Source organism: Etheostoma cragini, chromosome 8, assembly GCF_013103735.1.
Source record: "Etheostoma cragini isolate CJK2018 chromosome 8, CSU_Ecrag_1.0, whole genome shotgun sequence".
NCBI classification, from domain to species: domain Eukaryota; kingdom Metazoa; phylum Chordata; class Actinopteri; order Perciformes; family Percidae; genus Etheostoma; species Etheostoma cragini.
In genome coordinates, this window is record NC_048414.1 from 29285815 (window position 1) to 29308170 (window position 22356).

The 22356-nt window shown below is 42.5% G+C and overlaps 3 protein-coding genes across 5 annotated transcripts in view; 2 read left to right on the top strand and 1 right to left on the bottom strand.

Annotated features, from left to right (window-relative positions):
* Nucleotides 1–22356, bottom strand: part of gan (gigaxonin) — a 322832-nt gene that overhangs the window by 36859 nt on the left and 263617 nt on the right. The window lies entirely within an intron of this gene.
* On the top strand, nucleotides 4029–6220 carry slc10a3 (solute carrier family 10 member 3). Its single transcript, XM_034878681.1, has one exon. The coding sequence runs from the start codon at nucleotides 4284–4286 to the stop codon at nucleotides 5682–5684; it is 1401 nt and encodes a 466-aa protein (XP_034734572.1). The 5' UTR covers nucleotides 4029–4283; the 3' UTR covers nucleotides 5685–6220.
* Nucleotides 9634–22356, top strand: part of LOC117948799 (Fanconi anemia group A protein) — a 38889-nt gene continuing 26166 nt past the window's right edge. For all 3 annotated transcript variants that reach the window (XR_004657564.1, XM_034878656.1, XM_034878657.1), the window contains exons 1-12: nucleotides 9634–9882; nucleotides 10370–10482; nucleotides 10849–10945; nucleotides 11308–11462; nucleotides 14700–14795; nucleotides 15576–15649; nucleotides 16916–17025; nucleotides 18790–18900; nucleotides 19090–19153; nucleotides 20398–20510; nucleotides 21175–21251; nucleotides 21859–22000. Coding sequence is in view for 2 of the 3 variants with exons in the window: in XM_034878656.1 (XP_034734547.1) it covers nucleotides 9822–9882; nucleotides 10370–10482; nucleotides 10849–10945; nucleotides 11308–11462; nucleotides 14700–14795; nucleotides 15576–15649; nucleotides 16916–17025; nucleotides 18790–18900; nucleotides 19090–19153; nucleotides 20398–20510; nucleotides 21175–21251; nucleotides 21859–22000 (1213 nt within the window). In the remaining variant the exon portion in view is untranslated. The remainder of the gene's footprint in view (nucleotides 9883–10369; nucleotides 10483–10848; nucleotides 10946–11307; nucleotides 11463–14699; nucleotides 14796–15575; nucleotides 15650–16915; nucleotides 17026–18789; nucleotides 18901–19089; nucleotides 19154–20397; nucleotides 20511–21174; nucleotides 21252–21858; nucleotides 22001–22356) is intronic.

The following is a 22356-nucleotide window of genomic DNA, read 5'->3' on the forward strand; positions in this document are numbered from 1 at the left end:
GCTGAAAATTTCTTTAAAATAAATAAATGAATTAATAAATAACAATCGCTAACATGTCCCACACAAACATACGCCTTGTCCCACATTTTGTGAGAGGGATGAGAGCAGGCCGGCGGGTGGCACAGAACAAAAACACAGAGACACATTACCCAACATCCCAAACACGAGACCTGGTAACCGTGGTTTCTGTGAGATGAGGGTTAGGGTAGCCCCCTGGGGGTTTCTTCGGGTCCAGCAGCAGCAGTGAGCTGTTCTCAGTGAAAGAGCTCTTAAAAGCCACTGTGGTACACAACGTTCTCAGCACCAGACAGCGGACAGACAACATTAGAGTTGATGAAGACACTAACAGAAGTACAAGGAGAGCTAATGTTGAAAATAGTCATCAGGTTTTTAGGAACATGAATGCGCATTAAGGATCGTTTGCTGGATGTGAGTTGATAATATGTGAACCGTATATTTTGTATTGTGTAACCGTATACTCGTTTCACTATCAGAATTTGATCCATTGGCTCGTCTGGTGGGGCTCCCTATTGGGCCCCATTGTGCAGAAGCAGCGTTGATCATCCAGATAATTTAAAAATATAAAAACTTTTTGGCTTCATGCGCCACAGACCAGCTTTCATAGGAATGAACAAGACTCTCCCTGGAATGCTGCATCCAGGTCTTATTATACATCCATGGTACATTGCATCGTCTGCACCAAGAACACTTTCTGTGTGAACAGGCAATAAAGTTTTGTCTCATGTTTTTTTTTGGAAGTTGGCACACTTCCTGGGGGCCCAAGGGGAACCCCACCTACCTAAAGCGAACAGTGGAATTGCAAGTCCTGATCCAGACACGTGATGCTCCTTTAGGGGTTGGGTGGGGTTTCACGGGAGACTTTGGATTCCTGTCTTCAGTATTTCTAAAATCCTGGCTCGGCCCTGTTTATGGACTAGCCTACTCTTGCCAGGCCATTTGGCTGAGGACAACCTTGTTAGGACAGGTGCTAAACTGGCATTTGATGACAAGGCTTTTAGAATAGTCATCATGGCTGCTCTCATCTCATTTGCAACCCATCACTAGGCAGATCATGGCCACTGTCCTGAGTTGTTTTCTGAATATATTCAGACAGATGCAGCGTGTTCACACACAAATGCAAATACAGGCTGCTGTATTGTCTGGGTAAACAGTTTAAACTGCAGCACAGAGAGCAAGTTGTCCTGTAATTTCTCACTGGAGCGTTATTGGGAACAGTGTCAAGATGGGGCGTTTTTGCCTTCCTTATCACTCTTTCTCTGTTCTCCTACTCTGTTTGTGAAATAAGTCATGAGGTAAATTATCATACCATGGGTAAATAATTAGACAGCCCTGGAAGGGGAGCAGCACAAATGCCAGGCAGGAAGTGTGCGTGCCTGGCAGCCCCATAACAACTGGCTGTCGCTCCATGAAATGTCAAAGAAGAGCCAGAGCGATCACCCAGCAGGTTGTCTTGGCGTGCACTGAGTGTTTCCACTGTGGACTCCCCCGCCTTTTCTTTTTCTGGAAGCCTTGACTTAGCCATGGTGACAGAAGGAGGACACACAACTCATGACAACACAATACATGATAAACACGCTGTCCCAGGACTGACTTACACACAGTGAGTGGTGACAGTTACTGCCCAGGATAAGAAGTGGTGTGACCCTGCTGAACCTCCAGGGAAGACAACTGGAGGTTATTTCTTGAAAATGGCTTTTAAATATGTAAGTGATGCCCAACAGGAGCCGATTACTATAAAAAGGGATGCTGGCAGGGTTGTGCTGACAGAATGGAGTTCCCCTTTAATGCTAAGCTCCTGCAGGGGTTGGGATGCAGTGTCAGGTTTCACCGTTGTGTCTGCTGTTTGTGTATGACAAATAAGCATTAGCCTACTTGGCAGCGGGTTTGTAACTGGAAACTAGTAAGGAAGAGTGACTGTGTTTCTTCCATGAGCACAATGGATCAGTGTCACAAGCTACAAACAGGCACAGAGGTCAGGGAACAGAAACTGAGAGTAAAAGTCTAGGCTTCAGAGGGCAACAGAGACGAGCAATGGTAACAATTACCATGTTTGCAAGAGACAGTAAGCAAGACAAGTGAAAACTGAGCTGAAAGTATAGTGTCAACATGAACTCTAATCACCTTGCATTACTACATCAAGCTTTATTATCTGCTTATTATCATCATCCTTATGTCTTCACTTTCTCTTGATTCTGCCATTTTTCAGGAAATGAAATGCTACATTCTACTGCGGTGAAGGCTCAGCTCTGACTAGTCCTTAGTTGACGCTGCAGTTGCTCGTAGGGAAGAGGATTAGGGTAGGGCTGCACGCTATGAGGCAAATACGTGATAACGTTGAATATTGCAAACTGCGTACTTATCCCTGCATTTCTGTAACAAATTCAACAAACTGCTTGTTGAATTTAAAACAGATTGTAGAAAATCCTTTCCAACATTCTTTTATTGATCAGATGAAACATTGAATTGGATATGAATGGCACCACTAAAAAAAATCTTTTGCAATGTGTATATTGCACAAGTTGATATTGCAAAGATTAAAAAATGTACAACTACTTAGTATTTATAAAGATGAAGTAAAACCTGTTTGACATGTTGCACTTAGTGCAGAGTTGTGCACTATATGAGTCTTATCTAACACTCAGTGATGAAGTGTTAAAAGACTGTTAGGGTTAACAATTGAGAGCAAATGGAAAAACTTCCCATTAATGGTTTTTCTCGCCCTCCACAAGTCTGTAGTCTGGCTCACCTGTTCTGTACCGTGCTGGGATAAGGCCAAACATCCAGCATGTCCCTCAGGCTGGATACCCCCCCCCCCCCTTTCCGCTTTGGTTTTGGAAGGTCACTGTCACTGCCTCCGGGGTTTAGCCCCACCCAGGAAGCTTGTGATTTGTTTATCCCAGAATAGATAAGCGGTGTAGCCAGACCATATGGAAATAGGTCTGGCAATACGACACCACATTACCTAAGCTGTGAATAAATGGACTGTATATACAAGAAATTATTATGAAATTATGAATTTACCTGTGACTGTGTAAACCTGACTATGGGCCCGATGTGAACTGGGAGCCAAGGCGGTACCCCGGCTGGTTTGGATCTTTAATGATCCAATGAATGAGGAAATTCTCAAAGGCGCCATCTTGGGGTCCGGGATCTAGTTCTTAAAATACATCTGTGGTAATCCCTGGCACCCCCCCCCCCCCCCCCCCCCCCCCCCCACACACACACACACACACACAATAGATAGAAATCAGGTGTTCCCTCTCCCATGTGACCGCCCCTGTTTATTGGCTGGGGGGGAGAGTTTGGGCCACTCTGATTGGATTGTGGAACATTGTTGTCAAGAGAGCCAGAGAGACCCGGACAGAGACAGGAAGTAGTGGGATATTTTTCTCTCTAAAATAAACGCAAACCATTTGCCATTAGGCTACTAATGACTCACTGGTTCTTCTAAATGTGAGTCCGTTGAGATGTGGAGACACAGTGTTAGGTGAGAAAACATGAATGATCCCTGTGTGTGAAGGCCAGTGCACCCAGCAGGCTACTCCTAGTAGAGTTAACTTGGTTAAACTCTATTATTTAGAAATGCTCAGCACAATATAAAAAAGGCTCTTAAAATAGATTTTGACAAAAACCCAAATGATATAGTAATCTAGCACCCTACTTAATATTACCCCATGCTTCGGTGCCAATTCCCAGGGAAACTAGATATTATTCAAAATTGCCAAACGTATCTGGCCTTTTCATAAACTGTATGGGCTAAGGAAGCCCTATGTGGCCCACCTGTTATTTAATAAGATAAACTCGTTTATTTTGCCATTTCACGCCCGGAAGTCCGACTAAACTCGAGCAAGCTTTACCGAAATAGAGCAGCAAGCAAACGGCAGCTGAGCTACGATGCTCTTGGATTTCATCAACCGGGGAGACAATAAGAAAGCGAGACGAGGCGAGGCTTTGGTTTACCGAGACAGAAACACTCCCATCGAGTAGAAAGGGGGGCCGTGAGAGACCTGTTCGCGTAGAGCGGGCTCGGACAGAACAGGGCGGGGTGATGTTCAGGTTCCGGTATAAAGGCAGCGAGAAAATGGGAGCCAGACGAGACGTGGAGCCCGCCGCCGACGCTCTTGTTGTGTATTGGAGACTAGAATGAGAAGTGGTCCGTCCTGGTTGAACAGGGCGGCGGTGTAACCGTCTGAGGAGGCCGCTGGCGGAGGAGAAGCGTGTCTCTGCGGCGCCCCCCCCCCCGCCCCCTGTACGTCAGTAAGATGAGGACGCTATTTCCATTCTGTTGTCTCTTCCTTATCTCCGGCGGAGCCAACGGGAACCGAACCCTCGACAGCAGCAACGACACCGACCTGACGGCCGGCGGCAGCAGCAGCTACATCGCCATCGGCGACGGGTCATCGCAGGAATTCGAGTTTCCTGAAAACACCAAGGGCGTGATAGTAATCTCCAGCCAGTACCGGAGCGCCGCGGCGAGCAGGAAGGGCCGCCAGAGCTGGAAGCAGACGGTGACAGTCCGCTCCCTGGACCCGGAGGTCCTCTCCATACTCAATGTGACGGATAGCGGCCACGCAGGGCCAGCCAGGAGCTACATTATCAGCATCCGCTCCGGGTTTCCGGGCAGGGCGCAGTTGCAGATCCAGCTCTTGGACCTGGACCAGGATTCGGCGCCTGTTCTGATCGAAGAGAGGACGGATTACTCCATCAGAGTGGCGCCGGGTGATGATGACCCGGCGACCCGGCTCGCCCAGTCGGGTGGCCTGTCCCATTTCTCGGAGAACCCCGTGCTGTTTGCCTTGCTGCCCCTCATCTTCGTCAACAAGTGTGCATTCGGCTGCAAAGTGGAGGTGGAGGTTCTGCGGGGTCTGCTGAAGAGGCCCGTGCCACTGCTCCTAGGGGTGCTGGGTCAGTTCCTGGTGATGCCGCTGTATGCCTACTGTGTATCCCGGCTGGCCTCGCTGCCCAAAGCGCTCTCCCTGGGCCTGGTCATCACCTGCTCTGCCCCGGGTGGGGGGGGCGGCTACCTGTACAGCCTGCTGCTGGGAGGAGACGTCACCCTGGCCATCTCCATGACCCTGGTGTCCACGGTGGTGGCAGCAGCCGCCATGCCTTTGTCATCGGCTCTGTATGGCCGGCTCCTGGGCGTGCACGCTGCCCTGCACGTGCCGTTTGTGAAGATCCTTGGCACCCTGCTGTTCATCGCCATCCCCATCTCGCTGGGCATGCTGGTCAAGCTGCGCCTGCCCGCCCTCACACGCGTCCTGCTGGCACTGATACGACCCTTCAGCTTCGCGCTCATCGTGGGTGGCATCTTCATGGCCTACCAAATGGGCGCGTCCATCCTGGCCAACGTCAAGCCCCAGATTGTGGCAGTAGGGGTGACAGTGCCTTTGCTGGGGCTGTTGGTCGGGGCCATCATGGCCAAGTTGGCGGGCCTGGCCCCAGCGCTGAGGAAGACGGTCAGCATCGAGGTGGGCGTCCAGAACAGCCTCCTGGCACTCGCCGTCATGCAGCTGTCCTTCCGCCGGGAGGAGGCTGACTTTGCGTCCCAGGCCCCCTTCATCGTGGCCCTCAGCAGCACCTCGGAGATGCTGCTCATAGTTCTGGGCTACTACACCCAGCAGAGGCTCTGTGGATCCGTCGTCCCCAGGAGTGACGCCTGATTGTAGCCGCAGTTTTTCTTTTGGTCTGTTCTGAACTTTTTGAAGAACCAAGTCTTTTTAAACCTGTGGAATTTGTGTGTCCCAGTTTTGGCTCCAGGACACACACCGGTTACCAGTCCAGCCATCACTGTCGGTGGTACACAGGACAGTCAATGGACTTTTTTGTGTTGTTTTCGTATTTTTCATGAAAACCAAAGGCCTTTTACCCCCTTCTGAGACCTGTTTTGAGTTTATTTTACATGATGTACTTTTTAAAATCAGATTATACTGTGAGGTACTCAATGTAAATATTCCTAGGAAGAGACATACCTATAAAAGAAAAGATATTTTTGTACCAGATTACTTTTGTAATCAAAAAGCAAAGATTGATTTGCATCCTGTTTACAAGAGGTCCATGTGTCTTAGCCCAGGGGAGAATTTGGGGGTTTAAATGGAATAGTTTGGGAATCAAACAGGAACATGATGATTATGAAAGTATTTGCTACTGATTGTGTTTCCTGGATCTACGAATCCATGTACTTGAATATGGGAGAGGAGAAATGAAGAAAAAGTAAATAAAAACATTGTTAAAGCAGGCTTCAGTTTGTGAAGGAGTGTGTGTGCAGGCCAGTGTTGGGGGGGGGGGCTGTGTGGAGAGTGTGACCAGGCTGTGTTCCCCGGGCCTGTGTGGTGTTCCCATACACACCGATGGGACCACGCTTTTTCAGCATTTTGCATGTTTTTTTTGTTTAAAATAAGCTGAGCTGAGATTATTTTAACAGCTTCTGCCACCCTGCGGGGGGGGGGGGGGGGGGGGGGGGTAACTAAGTACATTTATTCATGCATTATACTAGGAACTATTCATACTTGTTCATTCAGTGAGTATTTTAATTCCATGCTACTTTATAATTCTATACTCCCCTACATTTAAAGGATCATTTTGTACCTTTTTACTCCACTACGACGCTTTAGTTACTTGCACTTAAAGGATTTAATGAAGCTTAAATGAATGTAAAAGTGTGTTGGTGTACAGGAAATGACCTTATATGTTAGTCAGCTCCACCTTGAACAACTATAACATTAAAATGCTGCTTACGTAATGCTACTGGATAATAATTACTGGTTATTATTATCCAATGGTACAACAGTCTGGCATACATTTTGCTGCTTGACTTCTTCATTTTCTCAAGTGCAGTTTTGAATGCAAGACTTTGTCTCTTGTATATTTACAATGTTGTGAATGGAATTGAGTTTGTGCTGATCTTAAGTGTTAAGACAGAAAAAACTACAAAAGCTCAACAGTAAAATGTATTTCCAGACAAGGTGTCCTTGTTACTTTACATAATCCACTAAACACTGTCAACACTTTTCCAAGGGCCTATTTCTTTGGTACAAAGTCCTTTTAGAACAGAGAATATTGTTTCAGCAAAAGACATGTTGCTGTACAGGAACTGGAGATGTAGATGTAGCAAAAGGCCAGTATGGGAAGTATATTAGTGTAACACGGCCTCAGTTTAGTAACTCAGTCCACCGGAGGACAAGGTTCAGTTTTGTGGTTCAGAGTTTACAATGTGTGCTCATTGTTCACAGTCAACACACCAACCTTCCCTTTCCTGTTTAGGAAACAGGTCCAGTGAAAAAAGGGAAGGTTTAAATCACAGGTATTTTTATGTGAATACTTCACTTCCTGTTTACGCATCCAGAGCAGCAGAATATGATGTGCTTTCATTACCACGCCTTGTGAGGGGGGGTTGTAGTGGAAAACAAGGGAGTTCAGACCTGCTGTTTTGGCGCAGCAGTTTGCCTGAGCTCTCAGGAATGTACAGCTGTACAGCCTGCAGCCAGAGCTTACAGGGTCGAGTAGAAGACTCCGTCAGTGTTCATGGGATGTCTCAACGCTAATGGTCGCCTCTCATAGAGGTAGTTCTGTGGTTATCACACACAAATGATGCCTGTAAGAAGTGCAACATGATCTTCCTGAGTCATGAGCACTCTTCTCTCGGTCATATGCTGGAACATATCTTTTTGTGGCTTCATTGATTTTAGTCACTAGAGGCATGTGTAATGGACAGAGTTGTTCTCTGACCTACATGGGTGTGACTATAACCAACGTTACGTAATCAGTGGAAAATGTAGAGATGTTAGTTACACATCGCATGGGGACAAAGTCAGTTTTCTGTTTAAAGCCGAACATTTTCTCGTTATGCTTGAGCTGTTTTATTGTTATGTTAGTCTCACCCTTTCCTTTTTTACTGTCAACACATACCAGAAACAAAACACTGTGTTCATTTGCAGTACAATCTGAATCTTTACTTATTTCTACTTCATTTCTTTACATGTTTCTTAAATTTTGTTTTGTAATTCAAAGATGGGAAGTGTTTTTTATAACCACACAGTACAAAGTCAGTCATTTCTTAATGCATAGTACATAGAAAAGTCAGTGATTCTTTCAGGATTAGCTCATTTTTACTTGACATGGATGGAATCTTTGTTTGGATTTGTTTGTTTTTTCATATGTCTGAGCTAACCTGCTATGATTGTGCAATTGTGCACAGTGACATCACACAAATACACACACACACGAAAAACTCCTGCTTTGATCCAGATTCAATCAGTCCTTTAGCCAAACTTTGCCCCTCAGTGTCAGTGGCTCACTTGATTCCAACAAGGGCTGCTACTGTAACTGTGTGTGTTTGTGTGCGTGCGTGTGTGTGTATGTGTGTGCGTGTGCGTGCGTGTGTGCGTGCGTGCGTGCCCTCAGGTGTCACTGTTGTTTTCATGGAGCTGACAGGTGATGACATATCGGCCTTGCTGGTAGGTTTGCACTCAGCCCCGTACCTCAGCACTCGTGTTTATATGACCACCCTGCACATTAGTGGCACAATAGGAAAAGAAGGCTTTTAAAAATGCATGAGGACACATTGCATTAAGTTTTCATGAGTTCCTTTCACTGGCTCCCATGAGACGGGTTTCCTGCTGCCTGCTGCAATAAAGCTGGGAAGTCCAGAAAATACCCAGGAGGCTGAGAGGAGCACGTTGTACACTGAGGAATGATCTTCACTCAAACACACAGGGGGCAAGATGGAGCCTGCTGCGGTCCAGGTGTGGTCCCACAGTGGGATTCGCCTATGTGTGGCACTCACCATGCAACACCCGAACAATCCTATTCGTGCTCAACGTTTATTTATCTTGCACATCATAACCTCATTGAATTTTGAGGAAACACTGCTCACAGTACAGGACAACAAGTTAACCCTTTCAGACTTCAAAACCAGTTCAGATCTTTATTATGAAAAAGGGGAAGCTCACATAATACATGCCCTGTAGGGTACATACCGGCTTTACAGTGCATCAGTCTGTAGTTCCTTTTTAAGCATTCATGGATACTGTTGTCCCACAACACAACAAGACAAATGGAATAGTAACTGTTGCCAAAGATGTTGCTATGATAGAATAGGGTGCAGTCACCCGATGCTCCTTTTATCTCTAGCTGGATTCAAATAAAAGGAGGACAAGTGAGGAACAGTTCAGTTCTCCTGTTTTTGAAATACAGCATTTAAAAAATGGAGTTGTACCGAGAGCAGAGAGTTGTCCCCCCCGGTGGAGGCGGGACCTGAATCCCTCTGTTTCTATCCCTTCCATTGACAGTTAGGTTTCTGATCATCAGCATGTATTAAGATCCCTTCACATGCGAAGGCATGGCCGGCTGTACAATGCCTCTGATTGGTTTACAAGATAACATGCATTCTTGCCCCCTTCGCCCCATAGATGAGGACCCTAGATCGGATCTGTTGGACGTGTCGCCATCACAGGGCGTGCTTCGTGGCCAACCTTATTCTGCGTTATTTTGCATCTGATTGGCTAACCCTAGTATTTTTACTCTAACCTTAACCAATCCCCACTCACCAATACTTAAATCTCACTACATCGAATAGACGATGGCTTTTTCCTGATTGGCTCTAGTACAGACCAATGGGAGAGAAGAGCGCGACGGGAAACATGTAGCAGAAAGAAAACCAAAACAGCGGCTACAAAAAGCTAGCCAGAGAAGTTACACTGTCATTTAACGCACTTTAAATACTGTTACCATGTTGTTTTCGAACTACTTGTCTTAGACGTCGACTAAAAGTGTTGATACGCATTCAGCCAAAGTGAAATATGTCACTGAGTGCAACGTGTGAATCGGTTTCTCAGAAAAGGAGTCTGTCCAGTCTCCTCGGTGAGTTGACATACCGAACTAACGCTACGTTAACGTTAGTAGCATGCTATCACTATCTTACGCAATACGTGAATACGTCTGAAATGAAAAAGAAAACAGCCAGACGTGTAGTCAGGCTAACATCAGTCCTAGTCCATCCTCCCCGTTGATTACGTCTATTAGCTAAATTCTGACTGACGTCGGATTACGGAGTTAAGATCACCACGTTCGGCTGTTAGTGTTGAAATGTTAAATTGGCAGCTTTTTAAGTGGAGTTTGGCGTGACCCTTAATACAGATTATACCATTTATATTTACTTAGGTATATGTATGTAAATTCAGTAACGTTATGTCGTCTATCCAATCATGCTTGGCCAACATTTGGTTAACTTGGCCAACTTCAGTACAACAGAGTAAACACTCTATACAGTTTGGCAAACTGTGTTATTACGATATTAAAACTTTGTCCATATAAACTTGTGAACGTTGTCCTGCTGTTGTGCTCCCAGCGGGTCGTGTGGTCAAGAGGCTGAAGCAGGAAGATGGTCAAAGGCTGCAGGAGGCAACAATCCAGCTGTTGGAACAGCAGCAGAACCTGAGCAGTCTACTCAGGGAGGTGGGGGTAAGTGAGTGGACTTTAGGATGGGGCAGAACTTACTGTCGGCACGGCCAATGAGCAAACATTAAAACATTATGATAGTGACATGTTGTACTACTCTGTAAACTGAGAAAGAAGCGTGCAACAACCTCATGCCTTGATGAAGGGACATTGATGCAAAAAAAAGCATCTAAATGGGCTAAGAACGCCAATTATTACAACTACTTTTGGGTGAATTATACATGTATGATACCTTTTACACGTTTGGGAAAGCTGCCTCTATCATCAGAGGGTGTACTGATTATGATGTAATATGTTTAGATTTAATAGTTGTTGATCTTTCATTAATATGTCGTATTTTTACTGTATCTCTTTTACACTTTTTTGAAGAATCCAGATCTGTGCAACATTTTCCGCATTCAGAATGGAGAGCAGAAACAGGCAGAGTCTGAAGGCATCTCATCTGCCGTTGCAGTTCCACTGCTGGGTGAGTGAGTGTTTGATACTAGGTCTCAGAAATAGTGTCTGGGCTGTACATCAATTTTGCCAATGTACCAAAGTTGTCACACTCAGAAGCCCAGAGACACCTGCTGCTTTACACATTAATTACAAAGCAAGCAGTGGTAAAACTAAGAAGAAAGAGGAACATGTTTGTTGTGGGTTTGGACTTAACCAACATCTCAACTTTGAGTCAGCTGCTGAATGGCAGGCATGACCAAATTCCCAGAATCTTTTCAATACGCCCATCTTTGTTCATTGTCTATCTTCTTGACAACTATCAGTTTTTCAGATTGAATCTGCTGACATGTGTACATGAACTGCAGGTTGTGTTGTATTGTGTTTGGACAGTGTGTGAGCTAAGGCGTCAGGCCTCGCAGCTGGGTGTCCCGGTGGCAGTGCTGTCAGTAAAGATGATGCTGGAGAGACTGATGGAGATCACTGGAACTGAGGAGGCAAAGGAGGAAGAGGAAAAAAGGAGTGGGCTTCTTTCTTCCTCTCAGAGAGTGAGTATCTGATAGTAAGAGCTAACGTTAGTATAATCCAGGGTGAGCGTTCGATACCCTCATGCAAAAAGATGTCACTCATTTTTTGGCCAGATGTCACTCACCTTCCACTTTCTTTGTGTTGACATTCTGAACTCTTGTCTCCGGTTTAGGTCTTAAAAGGTCTAAAATTTATGTTTAAGTATTGTGTTCTAGGTCTTACACAATTTAAACAGGTCTTAATTTTTCCTACATTGTTCTTTCGCTACGCCAAATATAATATTGCTGTATTACGACCAACATGCTACTTATAGTGCAGCTTTCGTGTTATTGGCTGTAGATTTTTTGGGATTGTACCACAGACCAGTGGTAGAGAAAGCACTGAATCTCAGTACTTCAGTAAAAGTACAAATAACCAGAGACATATTTACTTTAGTAAAAGTAAGGACTAATCCGATAATGTAATGAAAACGAAACGCTGTAGAAATGTAGTGGAGTAGAAATATAGATAATTGGTGGAAAATGTTTTAAATGTAAAAGTTAAAAGTATTCACTATTGCTTTTAGTTAAGTAAAGTACAGATACGTGAAAAAGGTACTACTGTATTAAGCAATTCCTGAATTTAGGGCTCAGTTGATATTGTGAATAAGGTCTTAAATTGCATTCGTAATGGTCTTAAAAAGTCTTGAATTTGACTTTGTGAGACCTGGAGACACCCTAGTTAACCTTTCAATAGAGTTCAGTCCACCTTTTCCCTTTTCTCCATTTAGTGATGAAGGAGTAATCTTGTCAGAAACTACTTTTGAACTTGTTCCAACATAACAAGTTCCTCCCTGAGACTATTTCACAGATGCACCGTGGCTCCGTCCGGAGCTTACCCCCGCCCATGATGATTGTGATTGGTTTAAAGAAATGCTGATAAACCAGAGCAGGTTTTTCTCCTATCCCAGAATGCAGTGTGGACTAACCAGACCTTCCTTTGCGGCGCTCTATGTGAGGGTCTGGCAAAGCGAGTGGAGTGCAAGTGACACTAGGACTATTGTGTGAGAGAATATGTAAATATGGTTGAATAGGTGTGCTTCAGGGTGTCAGACACTATTTCGGTGCTCCGGTGAGAATGTGGGAGAAGAAGATGCAGAGTCTAGGGATGCGGTTTAGACGGTTTATGTAAACAAATAGGTCTGTGTGTCTGTATGTGGTTCTGTAACAACAAAGCACAGCAATACCAACTGTTGAGAAAGACCAATAGCAAAGGCAAACCTAAGATGAAACATAGCCATCTACAAATAGCATAGAGCAATATAAATGACTAACAATGATAACTAGAATGCAGTGAGCTGTCGATTAAAGATTAGCAAACACAAAGGTATTTGTCTAACCTTTATAAATGACAGTCATTATAAGAATTATAACAAGTATTTAAACAGAATAAATAACCAAAATATTCAGTGCACAGGATAGAAACAATGGCTGCCTGTTAGAGTCTAGCAGCTAGCTCTAAATCCCCTTGTTAACTAACAGACATCTAAAATACATTCAGCAGTTTTTTAGAAAATCTGAAAATAGGAAGTCTAGTGAAAATAGACGTTATGTATACTAAAATGCGGTCAATTTCTGAGTCAACACTATTCTCCCACAATGCAATGCACAAAGGAAGTTGAGGAGCTGCTTTGTGGGCTTGTAGTGAAACAGCCCTATATGATGAAACCAACAAAAATCGAATGTTGACAGACATTTTGCCTTCTCCACGGGGTTCAATCGGCAGTGACATTCACAGTTTCACTTCGTTTGACGCACAATGTTTTCCTTATTCTATTATTTCCTGATAATATAAAATGGTGACATACTGTATGTAATTTAAAACTTTTAAATGTGGACCCATCTAAAGATTAATGTGGTTAGGACTGTGTTTTTTTATGATTGGCTATGCTTGTTCTGTCTCATTTCTGTTAATTCTTCTGCTGTTCTCAGGTCTCATTTACAAGAAAGATCTTGATCTGTAAGCAGATTTCCTGATTAGATTAAATGTAATGTATGTAATGTACAGTTTTGCGGAAAAGATGCCAATAAATCAGCATCTGAAAGATTTAGAGTTCAAAACAACGTCATAAATAAATTTCTTATAAAAGCCAGCTACACCTTTAGTGTAGTCTATAGTGTGATGGCTGTGTGCCTTTGTATTTTTTCTGACTCATTGTGGTCGTCTTACTCAGAGTGACAGTGTTTTCTGGTTAACTTCTCTGGAACCACAACTGTACTGCTACATCACTTCTGCATTAGAGCCCGACCGACGTATCAGTGGGCCGATATTACCGCCGATATTAGGCATTCCCAAACTATCAGTATCAGCATTTTTTTATTTTTTTATTTTTTTAAATGTTCATCAGGATCATTTATAATGACAAATAAATGATTCAGATAATGAATATTTTAAAAATAAAATAAAAACAGACGGTCAACCATGCTTTAAGTGTTGATGTTGTATAGTCTGTCCACCAGAGGACGCTCTACAACGTCCCTGTTAGTGATGGCGTTGCATAGTCTGTCCACCAGAGGACGCTCTACATCGTCCCTGTTAGTGATGGCGTTGCATAGTCTGTCCACCAGAGGACGCTCTACAACGTCCCTGTTAGTGATGGCGTTGCACATTCTGTCCACCAGAGGACGCTCTACAACGTCCCTGTTATTGTTGGTGTTGTTTAGTCTGTCCACCAGAGGACGCTCTACAACGTCCCTGTTAGTAATGGAGTTGCATAGTCTGTCCACCAGAGGACGCTCTACAACGTCCCTGTTAGTAATTGAGTTGCATAGTCTGTCCACCAGAGGACGCTCTACAACGTCCCTGTTAGTGATGGTGTTGCACAGTCTGTCCACCAGAGGATGCTCTACAACGTCCCTGTTAGTGATGGCGTTGCATAGTCTGTCCACCAGAGGACGCTCTACAACGTCCCTGTTAGTGATGGCGTTGCACAGTCTGTCCACCAGAGGACGCTCTACAACGTCCCTGTTAGTGATGGAGTTGCATAGTCTGTCCACCAGAGGACGCTCTATAACGTTCCTGTTAGTGTTGGTGTTGTAAAGTCTGTCCACCAGAGGACGCTCTACAACGTCCCTGTTAGTAATGGAACTGTTGGGGGTTTACACAGGAAAGCCCTTTGTGCTTAATGCTTGAAAAGTGCTATGTAAATAAAATGATTGCTTATTGTAAATATTACGTACAGTATATTATACTATAAGACCCTTTCCTGTCTTGTCTAGGTCCAGCTGTGTCTCCTGCTGGAGTCCAGCAAAGAACTGCTGTCACAAGGAACCCTCTGCCCTAAACTGCTCTGGCAGGAGTACAGAAGAGATCAGGTGTGTTTGTGTTAGAGTTCATACATAAGACCTAAATAAGGTATTTACTTCTCATGTAGTCTGGATCAACAGTTCACTAACTGGGGTAGTTCTGACGGCGCCAAACGTCCTGCCGGATAAGCTTTTAACCTGCCAGATGTTGCACACTTTCCACTTTCTTTGTGTTTACATTAATCTGGGCGCATCGAGGAGCAACTAGAACCTCCAAGCTACCACGCTGAAAATTTGGATCGAGACTCGCTTCACTGTATTGTGTGAACGCTTAATTTAACTTTGCATGAAGCATTTTTTTTTTGCGGGGTGCAAATGTTCCACCAGAACAAGTTCCTTCCCGAGATCATTTAGCAGAGCCACCGTTGCTGCGTCCAGAGCGTAGCTCCTCCCAAGACCGTTGGGATTGGTTTAAAGACATGCAAACAACCCCTGAACGTTTATTCTCCTATCCAACAATGTATGCTCCCGTTGCCAGTCCTTCCTCCGCAGCGCTGTGGAGAAAGGTGTTGCAAGACTACTTCTCATGAGATTTTGCCCAATTTATAATTCCGTTAAGTTACTTTGAAATTGCCTTTGTGTAGGATTTTCAGTCTGAGTTCTATACAGCTAAGTCAAAGAAAAAACACTACTAAACAAGTGAAGTTTGAAAGAAAAAAAACTACTTTTGTTTTCACAAGCTTTATTTATCCCTTTAAAATTGGTCTAAACTGCCTCAGTTGGAAAACCCAGCTTGGCTTTCTTATCTAATGGATGTAGTAGTCAATAGTGAATGTGGTGTTTTTACAGAGGCTACCAAAGCTGGAGGTGGTGTACCATCTTCACGGTCACAACATCGTCACTCTAAAGTTCATCATAGAGAGGTAAGGAACATCTTTTTTTCAGTTATTTTTTGGGTAAATTTAGTTTGTGCCGCCTTGTTAGGCAACAAGGTCGATCAGCTGCTGTGGAGCCACAATAGTCTAGAGCATACAAAGATTAATAGAATGCCGCTGTTGGCTGCATAAGATAAGGCAGACAAGTATTATACTTTAGTATTTTTACTTCTGCAAACATTATGGAAGTTTAGAAAGCCTTTAAGGACTTGAAACTTACAATTAACTGCATTAATAATTTTGAAAAGTAACCACTTTAAGAACAAGTATTGTTGAAATTAAATTGAAAACTACTGCATGTATACTGTAGCACTGAAACTTTTACTTCAAAAACAAACTGTGCATTTTTTGTGAGTTGATTAAAAACTTCTTCAATTTCACAAATAAGATTTTAAGTCAAGTACAACGATCAGGTTGCTCAAATTTGATTGATAAAATAAACAGAATTTATGATATGATGAAAAATTCAAACTTGAACATTCAGACTACAAAGAATAAATCCATCCTCTGTCCTATCGGGATTTACTCTCAGTTCAGATGTGAGTGTGTGAATCCTCCTGGTTATTTCAGAGATGGCAAATCAAACTACATGAATTCACGAAGGGGGCTTTTAAAAGTAATAAGATTCAATACTACAACAAAAGACACTTGGTTGTCAGTTTTGTTGTTACAGCGCCCCTGTGTGGATGTTTTAGGGGCCTTTTTTAAATTGTTGAGTTCAGTTTAAAGAATGATTTAAATATTAACTCTTCACAAAAGAGTAGGTTTTCGTAGACTTTATAAGTCTTAAAAATTGTAGACCTTAAAAAATCTTAAATCCGTATAAAGTATTGTGATCCAAGTCATAAACAATTTTAGATAGGTCTTAATATTCCTATGTCCATGTAACAATGCTCTTTTTTCATTCTGTGGTGTTATGGTTAGTGGTGTAGTGTGGGGTAGTTCTATCTTTTGTAGTTTAAGTATAATTTTGTTAGGACTAATAATGAGACCAACTTGCAACATATATGGCAGCCAATCAACTTTGGTGTTATTGGCGCGAGTCTCTTTTGGATTGACATAAAACCCATTTTAGTCTTTGGTTATGGGGAGGTGCGAGTTTAGCAATACTTGGCTTCAAAAAACTGAATTTAGGGCTCAGTTGATGTTACGATAAATGTCTTTAATTTAAGTTGTAATGGTCTTAAAAAGTCAGCAGACACCCTGTTTAACCTTTGGCTCAGTTCTGCCCCCTTTTCCTTTTTCTCCATTCAGTGATGAAGGCGTGAGGTTGTGGTTGGTGTCTCAGTCCATGGCTCTGTGCGGTTGGACACCTCCACATGGAGAAGAGGAGACCAAACAAGTTCAACGGAAAGTGTTGTCAAGTAAGGACACAGATTTTTCTCCCTCGTCTAGTTTTAGTTTAGAGAATTGATCCTGATCAGCATGTCACCTTGAATTTAGTTTTCCGGGAAACAGGTTACGTCACAAAATACAATCAGAGTGAGAAAGGCTCCCTGTCAGAAAAAGTCATTTCAATCTTTTTTTAACTTTATTTATGATAAACATTTCAGTCAAATAGTGTTCCACACAACTCAAATATTGTTTAAATGCCATAATTACCTGACAAAATACACTTGTTAAATTATTTTTGTTGAGCTGGGCTTCCTCCCCTCCCTCCCCATACCCGGGGCCGGGGCACAAGCAGAACCGGGCTCCCAGTCAGCGTTTTGGGTTATTGGTGCAGTCTCGTCAGCGTCTCGTCATTGAAAAAATAGGTAGTTTATGAACAAATTCAGTCTCGTCTGACAAATTAATTAAAAATTATCACTAACCACCAGCTATTTTAAGTTTAGGTCAGACCTTTGAGGTCCCACAAAAGTAAATTCTTTTTGCAGCTAGGCAGCATAAAAACCCATAAAAGCAAAGAAGAAGAAGAACAAATTTCCAACGATAAGAACAGGAATATTTTACAAAAATATTTTTTTTTGGTGTGTAAGATGCTTTGCACATGGAAGGGATGAACAGCGAATCATCATGCACTGTATCTCTAAGCAGATGGGAGGATGTTGCCGGATTGTTTTGCACGTGTCCTTAAAGAGGAGATGCTCTGGATTTTCTCGAATGAATTTAGCTTTTTGTATTATTTGCTGGTTAAAGAATGTCTGAGATAGAGAGTTGGGTTGAGAAACAGACTGGAAACAACTAATCTGGCCAAAGGTAACAAAATCTGCCTAGCAGCACATCTTCTAGGCCTATTTTTAACTTCCTGGCTGTCCCCTTGAGGTTGCAAGGCAACCAGTGGAGACTGCAGAAAGTTCCTAGACTGGGTAAACCCCGCCCACTCTGCCCTGCAACTCTGTCTGGAAACCTGCACGTTTAAATCTCCTACTTCAGTTCAATATTTTGCAGTGACCAATCACAAACTGGCTTATCTACCTGGGGCGCTATTGGCAGGTTTAACACGATGCCAATAGAGAAGCAACCAAGCAGCTTCTTGTTTACATTCAACATAGCCGTGGCCATCGAAGCGCAGCAGAGCGCAGCAACCCGAACTCTCCAACCGCATACAGTCATTTGAACTATGGCTGTTGGCCCCTCCTCGTGCAGAGAGAATACAGAGCAGACTCCCCAGACCAACGCTCAGTCTCAGATCTACTGAGCTCGGCTTGGTCTGCTGATAGCCAGACTAGGAAGTTACTGCTACTGAGCAAGAAATACTTTGGCACACAACCACAGTTAAAACCACAACTTGTTGTTGTTTATTTCTTGCATATTGCCTTAAGAAAGGGTAAAAAGAACTATTGTCTTCACAGCACAAGATTCTTCTTGTCATGCATGTACTCATTGGTTACCTAATCATGTTCATTCAGTATTAAAAGAAGAAATGATGTGTGAACTTGAGCTTAAATTTTACATCATGAGATTATTTTCAGAGGTACAGAAGTTTTTTTCTGTTACTTTACTATACATATCCTGAAAATATGCTTTGTTCTATATGCCAATAATTATATTACTTGCGATAAATGAACAGGTATAAAAACAAATGCACTCCTGGTATCAAGTAGACTGGATAAAATGTTCACCAAAGGACTTACAGTATGCTGCTGCTGCTGATGCCAATTAAAGATCTTCTGTTTGTTGTGTAGCTGTGGTTGGAGTCTTGTTGGGAACTGGCTTCGAGCTGAGCCAGGAGTCAGCAGCTGCAGACAGGAGGATCTCCCAGCTCTGCTGCTCAGTGCTGGACGACATGCTCTTCTGTGAGTCCCACTTAACCTTGTCCTGTGTTGATTACAACATTTAGAAAAAGCACTTTGACTCAAACCTCTGGTATCTGAAAGCTATTTTCTAGGTTCTACTTTTACTGCTAAGATGTCTAAGTATCATTTTAGTACTTTTCCTTTTTTGTCTTGTTTTTAAACATTTTAATGTTTGTCTGTCTCCTTCAGGGCTTCTAGACACTGTGGAAAAGGGTCTGACACCGCAGTGTGCTGGATCAGGAGCTGAGCTATGGTTCTTTGTTTTTTATTTACCTTATATTAACCTCTATGAGATCAGGTCTGGTTGAGATTGAAGTCTCTGTCTAAACAAAAGAGACCTGAAAACAAACGTTACGCCAAGCCGTGACCGAGAACATACACAGACATTTGGCAAGATATAAGGGCATCATTTAGTTGTACAAAATAGCAATTTTAAACATCATGAGACATTTTAATATCTGTGCAAATGCCCTAAAAGTACTGAAAAGGACTGAACATTCTAATTACAGCAAGTTATGCAGGCTATACCATTTATAGTGTAAAAGCAGTGGCTTGAGAAAGTTTACACACCCATGCTAAAGTTGATTAAAAAGAGGAATAAAAACCATATTTTTGAAATTGATCTTACTTGCCTGAATGAATTTTTTTTAGGAAAAGTCAACCTTTTAAAGACACCTTGTGAACAAATAATGTATAAATAATAAATAAATATTCTTCCTTAGAATACAGGGTGAATGAGGATAGACACCCCTATGTTAAATTCCCATAGACCCCCCCCACATCATCACATACCCTTCACCATACATAGAGATTGGCATGGGGAACTTTCCATAAGATCATCTATCGTGCACCCAGATAGCTCAGTTGGTAGAGCGGGTGTCCATGTATAGAGGTTTACTCCTCGACGCAGCCGGCCCGGGTTTGAATCCAGCCTGCGGCCCTTTGCTGCATGTCACTCCCCCTCTCTCTCCCCTTTCACAACTTCAGCTGTCCTGTCCATTTAAGGCCTAAAATGCCCCCCCAAAAAATCTTAAAATCATCTATCAAGATATAAATAAGAACAAAATATATACTGAACAATAATCTACATGTATGTACAAGTGTAGAGTAAAATGTACAGCCTTTTTCTTGGTAGATGTAAAATTCTGAACTTTAAAACTATTCAGGTCACAGGACTAGAAAAAAATACTAACCAATCCTGTGACCTGACCATTAATGATTGGACAGTACAAGATATGATGTTTCACCTTAATGCATGAAGAACAGCAAGTAATATTTGTAATACACTGACTGGAAATGATTCCAACTTAAACACAAGACACGGTGTCCAATAGCATTACAGTTAACACTGCTGTTTATGTACAAAAATATATATTTTTTGCTAGATGATGCATTTTGTCTGTAATGAACAAACCGTGTAACCATTGCCTCAGCAGCGAGAGCATGTCTGCTGTTAGGATTCTCTGTTTCTTACTCCTCTGCCTGTGTTTTGTACAGGATTCAGATATTTGATGTTTCACTGTGTGGAGTTTCAGTGTCAGGGGATACCCTTCAGCGTTTCTTCACACACACACTGACACAGACTCTCACTTACAAGCCTCAACTAACAGGTAAATACTAGTCCTTGACCAGTTTTAACAGCTTGATGCTGTTTTTGTTCGACAATGCCTACACGTTTCAAATCTAGCTGCATACACACAAATCTAGTAAGGTAGACTTTGAAATAAGTATCCAGTGCATTAGGGGTGGAAATCATCATATTATTGTGATTTTTCTGTTACCATTTTGCGATATTCTGCAATATATTGGAAATTATTGGTTTCCAACATCAAACAATGTCCCCAGAGGAAAACTTTGTCAACATCTATTTTATCTAAAAAGAAACATCTTTCTTTGTTCATCTCTCTTTAATTTTATTGCTGCAGTTTGGGATTGTAAAGCAGACAAACTGAGCAAGAGTGTCGTGAAACCTGTCACAAAAGTTGTGTGTACCTGACAAACTAAACTGTTTTGTATTACAGTCTAGTCAACCTTAATTGTTAATTACAGCAATTGATTTTTATTATTCTAGTTAAATAAAAAGTTAAATTCTCAAGTGTAATTTATATAATAAAAGATTTTATACTTTTTTATACGTTTTTGTGTATCGATATAATGTTGCCACAAAGAATATCGCTATACTGTGTTTTATCGATTCCCCACCCACCCCAATAGTGTTTGATTTCATAATGATAACTAAATCTGAAGGGTAACCACTACATCACATATCCACAGTGTCCGATGCCATCACTCTGCAGAACGAGTGGACCTTTGCAAAATCAAGCCGGTTGTTGACCTCACTGTTCTGTAAGGTAAATATTTCATGGAGACCATGTTGTACCCATTCACATTAAAACAAGCTTTTACACATAATAGGGTGTAGGTACAATAAACAGTTTATTCTAGTTTATCAAAAAATGTTCTCTACTCTCCGTCTGTTACTCCTGCCTTTGGATTTCACAACAATGGGTGGATTTCGGTCTGACAGATGTTAGCTGGTGTCTCTGCCAGTGGCTGGCTGCTAATAACTGCTATGTCATGCAATTTTCTTTTATAAAATTTTTAAATGAATCTGCACATAATTTTAGCAGCAACAGGCCTCACTCTGCTGCTTACACAGTCAGTGTAATTTCTGTATTTTAAACTATGCAACAGCCGCTAATGCGTCAGAGATCACAGCATTGATAGTATTAATTTATCTATTATGATCCTCTTAGCAGCAACAAACAGCTTGCATGCCAGTCTGTCAGTCAACCCCGGTGTGACCCTCCTGTTTTTGTTTTTAGATTACCACTTTTGTGTGTGGTTTCAAAGAGCTACAATGCTTACTTTAAGTGCTTTTTGTGTCTTCAGAGCCAGTGTCTATTGTAAAGGAACTAATCGTAACTCGTCCGTAATGTAACTGTCTTTCTGTAAAAGCTGGCAGTGATCTTCCGTGTGGAGCAGCTGCTGTGTCACCTGCAGCAGGTTTTGGAAACCCACGAGGTCAACTGGAAACACGTCCTGTGCTTCCTGTCCACTCTGCTGGTTTACAACCCCTGTGCCCAGAGCAGCCTTAGCGGTAAACACGAAGAAGCAACCAAGTCTCTTTCTGTATGTCTGTGTCTCTCTGTGAAGGCGGTCCTCCCTTACTACTTGGAATGCCTACAGGTTCTGCATAATCTGTTTATTTTCTACTTATACCATCATTTATTCTGGTCCGAAAGGGTTTTAAGTTGAAATGTTAATTTTTTGTCATAACCCTACAAATTACCTATTTATCCGGTACCCTTTGTGTACATATCTAGTTTTTGTGTCAGCACTATTTAAAATGTGTCTGAATAATCCTATAATGGCTGGGCTGTGTAAGCGGACACACACACACACAAATAAACAATTCAATTAATGTATGTATCAGACTAGTGTATACATAAAGGA

Coding starts and splice junctions, on each gene's coding strand:
- slc10a3 (XM_034878681.1), top strand. CDS start 4,284: ATGAGGACGCTATTTCCATTCTGTTGTCTCTTCCTTATCTCCGGCGGA.